The 5613-nt window shown below is 34.6% G+C and overlaps 1 protein-coding gene across 1 annotated transcript; it reads left to right on the top strand.

Annotated features, from left to right (window-relative positions):
* Positions 1–3167: 3167 nt before the first annotated feature.
* Positions 3168–4863, top strand: LOC139431958 (uncharacterized). Its single transcript, XM_071200268.1, has one exon. It carries the CDS (start codon positions 3258–3260, stop codon positions 4728–4730), a length of 1473 nt encoding a protein of 490 aa, XP_071056369.1. The 5' UTR covers positions 3168–3257; the 3' UTR covers positions 4731–4863.
* Positions 4864–5613: the final 750 nt, after the last annotated feature.

The following is a 5613-nucleotide window of genomic DNA, read 5'->3' as shown; positions in this document are numbered from 1 at the left end:
GCGGATGTTTTGTTGATCGCTTTATCGTTGTATTTATTTTAGTTTATATCACAATTTTTTTTATATTAATTTTCGTTATTATGAGGATGCTTTGTTGGGGATATTCTCCCCGTATGCATCCCGAATATGTAATAAATAAATAAATAAATGACTTTGGTAATGCCGCTGATGTAGATCAGCTAAATCGCTTAGTTTTTAAAGAAATTGACGAAAATGTGACTTTACCGGATAACGATTTCAAAGAATCAGATGATTCAGAAACTGAAGATAACATTGAACAGAGACCTGTTGACTCTGATACGGATCATGACATGGACGATGATGATGAAAATGAGGATGATGAAGATCAAGAAGCTGGTTATTATATCGGTAAGTAAACGTAGTTTCTTTGAATAAATGATTCGTTGCAAAGATAAACTTTTGGTAGGTAAAGATGGAACACAATGGAAAACGACACCATGGAAACGAACTCAGGCACGCCCATATAATGTTTTAGTAAAATTACCCGGCGTAGTAGGTAGATTTGCAAAAGACGCTAAATGCGAACAAGATTGTTGGAAGTTATTTTTTGATAATAATATATTGAGCATCATAGTTGACAGTACAAATAAGTACATATTGAATATAAAAGAAAAATTTGTCCGCGATCGAGATTGCAACCCCACTGACATTATTGAAATTGAAGCTTTACTGGGGTTGTTATACTTGGCAGGAGTTTTTCGAGGCGGTCACCAAAATATTTGTGATTTTTGGGCAACTGATGGCTCGACATCTTTAGAATGGTTATGTCAATTTCACGATTGCGTTTCCTTATGCGATGCATCCGATTTGATGACCGATCTACACGACAAAGAAGGTGTGAAACTGACAAGTTAGCGTAGGTTCGTGAAATATTTGTTTTATTTATTGAGAACAGCAAATTACATTACAATTTAGGCGAAAACGTCACTATTGATGAGATGCTTCCAGCATTTCGTGGTCATTGTGGTTTCCGGCAATATATATCGTCAAAGCCAACAAAATATGGTATAAAAATCTTTTGTCTTGCTGACGCAAAACTTTTTTATACAGCCAACATGGAGATCTATTGCGGCCAACAACCTGACGGACCTTACAAAAAAAGTAATTCTGCGGAAGATATTATCATGCGAATTTCAGAGTCAATTTATGGAAGCGGAAGAAACATTACCGCAGACAATTGATTTACAAGTTTGAAACTTGTAAAAGTTTTGGAAAAGAAGAAAATATCATACATTGGAACTGTCCGAAAAAACAAGAGAGAATTACCACCAAGTTTTGCTTTGCCAAAACGTAGAGCACAGTATGACAGCATTTTCGGTTACACAAGAAACGAAACCCTTGTCTCCTACGCACCAAAGAAGGGTAAGACTATTGTATTGCTATCCAGCTTGCATACGTCAAACAATGAAGTGGCAACTAATAGACAACGGAAACCGGAAATTATCAAATACTATAATAGTACAAAATCTGGAGTAGATGTAGTGGACAAATTGTGCTACGTACAACGTTGCTAGAGCAACAAAAATTGAGCTGTTTTCTGCTATGGGACTGATAGTCCCAGTACGTGTATTGGCGTTACATATAAGCAATAATTTTTGAGTTATGACACAAACTTGTAATTTTTCTAATGGAAACCATAGTTGACCATGACTTTATAAATAAGGCCTTTTCTCAACGATTCTAACGATATACCACTTGACATAGATATTTGTATTAATAAATAAATTATAGCCGTTTATTCTTTTAATTGGAAAACTCTTCAGGTAGTATGCTATGGAAACAATTGATAGATACGTTTGCAAACGTAAGTTTCCATGATTTCGTATCGCTAGCTTAATAAGTGGTGGTCCCCCGTCGCGTTGAAACCATTTAAACAAATGACGTGTCTGCAGGAGCAATCCATCCAACATATTACTGAACTCGTTCTGTAGAAAGTGAAGATAACGATCTCCGTTTAATGTATCATAAAAAAATGTACGGACCAAGAATTCTTGAACAAATGACACCGCACCAAACATTAAATCCAAACTTAACTTGAGGTCTCCTCTCTTAGTATGGATTTGAATATTTTAGAATAGGGTGTTTTCGAATAAACTGGATCTAATGTTTTATTAATTTTTCTTATTAAATTTTTAATGATATGAATTGGGAATTTATTGTACTTTGCTAACTCAAAAGGATGGTTAAATTCCTTTGTTCGGTTATAAAGGGTATTTAAACCATCACTCCCCTAGCTTTTTCTACTAAAAAAATCTTTGCTTCTTATAATATTGCCCTTTCTTTTTCCAATAATAGTTCAATTGATAAATTATTGTCTAATTACCATTTTAATGATTACAACATTGAGAATGAGACTGGAATTTATTTGATCAGTTGCTCTAATTGTAACGCTATACAATATGTCTCCGGATCGAGTTACAAAGAGGAAAAAAAATTTTATTACTGATTTTTCAAACTTATCTCAGCATAAATAATTCGTCGGATATGTTCAAACTACTAAATCGCACGAATTTTATACTCTAACTATAGAAGTTAACAAATTATTCCCATTTTTTATGTAATGTTTTTTAAGTATATGGTGTTCTCAATGTTTCATAATTAGATTTATTTGACCGTAAGTGTATTAATTATAGAAATAAGTTTTTATGTAAAATATTTTTTAACATATATGTAGATTCGGCTCAGGATGACTGTTTAGTCGAAACCGGTACCGAGGAAATTTAATAAAAAAGCAAGAAAGAAGTTATTTTTCTTTTATTTTGAGTCTTGCAACATGGATTCTATCACATATATTAGATTTGACTACTAACTCTATTTGTATTTTGAATCCTGGTAAATTATAAAAAGGGTTAAAAGACTATTTTCCACTAGAGACCGTCTACACCTACACGAAGACAAACTAAATGCTAGGAAGTGGAAACTAACAATAATAGCATATCCTACCCAAGAGACTGAGGATTCAATCAATTGTGGAATCTATGTTATATGGTACATGATGGTTTTGCAAAAAAATGAAACACTGCAATATTTATAAACATCATTATTACAAAGTAATTTTAATCCTGACCTTTTCAGAATTTCTTTACAAAATATTTTATTACTGTCATCTCACGTTATGTATGATAAATGTTTTAAAAGCCAGACCGGTTAGTGGCTTTGCCCAATACGGACGTGTTTTACTAAAAAGTTTAAAGTTTTAGAAGTTTTAGAAGTTAAATATTTAAATTACTTACGTAATGAGTGACACGGAGGGGTCATTTTCTTCCGTGACTAGAGGACGGAAACGTGGACGACCCAAACGCGGAACTACATCGTCACAAACTAAGAGACCAGATCTTAAAAAAACACCACCGAAGAATCTGCCACATGGCGATCCAGGGACGTCAACACAAAGGCAAAGCGGGTTATTCAAAAAACCACAAAAACTGGATTTTACAAAACAAGGTAATAATTCAACAAATAACACACAAAAAATAAACCAAAATACAAATAAACATATTACGTACGCGTTTAATGACAAAATGAAACAGCTAAACAAAGAACTCACTACGATTTTTGAAATTACACCCAAATCAAAAACATTAACAAGAAGTCAACTGTCTCTCCACTGGAGCGAAATTCAATTTGCAAACAATGTAGTTCATAATGACATAATCAGCGACACTAAACAAGGTTTTCTAATTAAATCTAAAGAAAACAAAAACACAATATATAAATTACTAAACATATTAAAAGAAAAACAAATTATCGGAGATTTCATAGAAAGTAAACCTAGACCAACAATGAAAAATACATTAAATAACAAATCCAACTCATTTTCCGTAATCATATGCGATGTGGAACTAGATATTGTAGATGAAGATATTAGCAACTTCCTCAATGATAAGCTTATCTTTCATCGATACTGTAAACGAATAATATCACGCGCTACCAACAATCCAACACGAAAAATAAGAATTATTACAGGTGAAGTCAACGCTTTTCAAAAACTTGTACAAGAAGGATTATACTATAGACATAAACATTACAAAACAATCGAAAGCAATGCACCACCACCTGCTCCCATCCCTTGCGGGAAATGTACAAGTTTTGCACACACGACAGATGCTTGCAATGAGACACAGCGATGTGGTAAATGCAAAGAAAACCACAAAACCCACAACTGCACTACAGACCTTCCCATATCTTGTCTAGCTTGCGGGGAAATAGGACACCAGGCATGGTCTTTTAAATGCAAAAAGCGCCCCCTTAAACCCATTGAAGGACTGCCCACAATTCAAGTAAAATCCGCTAACAAAAAAACCGAGGAAATCAATGAACAAGTAGTCAAAACTTCAAGAATTCATAAACCGATGTCGATGCACGACTACATAATTGACACATACATATACGAATTGAATAAACCAGAAAATCAGAACAGAAATGAATTAATACAAAAACTAAGAGCTCGTTTCGCAGACCAATTCCAAATAGATACCTTTGTCAATATATCTGGCAACCGTGCTTATATAGTAATGCTGGATCGCCTAGATAATGACGCACCACCAGCAACAATTCCCTCTCACGGACAACAGAGCAACATCAGCTTAACATCTCCAGAGTTGGAAGACAGTAATTCACATGTCGTCCTCACAACCGAATCAATCTGCGATATTCAAAATACGATGGAGATAGCAGATACAGAACCAAGAGAACCCGGCTACATATAGCAACTACCAGAACCTGAGACTAACAGAGAGGAAATTAACAACGACTCAGTTCCCAAAGAATGTATAAACGTCATTTATGCAAACATTAACAGCTTTAACAATAAGAAATCCCTAATTTACAACTATATACAAAAAAATGACACAGACATGATGCTATTTGTAGAAACTAAAACAAAGACAGATCAACATATTAAATACAGAGACTGGCAAGTAATTCAAAAGCAAGGTTACATAACCAATAAGACAAGAGGCGGGTCCCTCATATTGCTAAAACCAACAATACCTCTAGGTAAAGCAAACCCACCATCTATTAACAGACCTCTCAATGAATGCCTCCACTTCACCATCCCTTTCGATAAAGAACAAATCCACATCTTTCTTGTGTACATCCACCCACATCAGCCTCTCGAAAAAAACATTTTCTCTAAAGCAGCACAATATAAATATGTCATAATAATAGGTGATTTCAACCTTAACCCATATAAACGCAAACAATTGCAATCGTTCCTAGACAACTCTTATTTCAAAAAAAGACATACAGACCCTACATTCCTGATGCCGGCAAACAACGACACAACCCCGGATATATTAATCCACACTGAAAATATTACAGAAATTGTAAAAGACATTAGTCTTACTGGTGATCTATGCTCCGACCACTTGGCGATAACATTCAAAATCTTCACAAATCAAACCCCACCAACCCAGGCTGAAATGTTAAAATATAACCTAACTAGAACCAACGCACAAAAAGTAAACGAAGACATGACAATCTTTATCAACGAATCCAGAACAACAGCATTGAACGAGAACTTCATACAAGACTTTCACAACTCCCTTACACAAGCGATAATACGTCACTCACCGAAAACGAGGTACACTC

The sequence above is a fragment of the Onthophagus taurus genome, chromosome 11 (genome assembly GCF_036711975.1).
Source record: "Onthophagus taurus isolate NC chromosome 11, IU_Otau_3.0, whole genome shotgun sequence".
Taxonomy (NCBI): Eukaryota; Metazoa; Arthropoda; class Insecta; order Coleoptera; family Scarabaeidae; genus Onthophagus; species Onthophagus taurus.
This window is presented reverse-complemented; position numbering and strand designations above follow the sequence as displayed.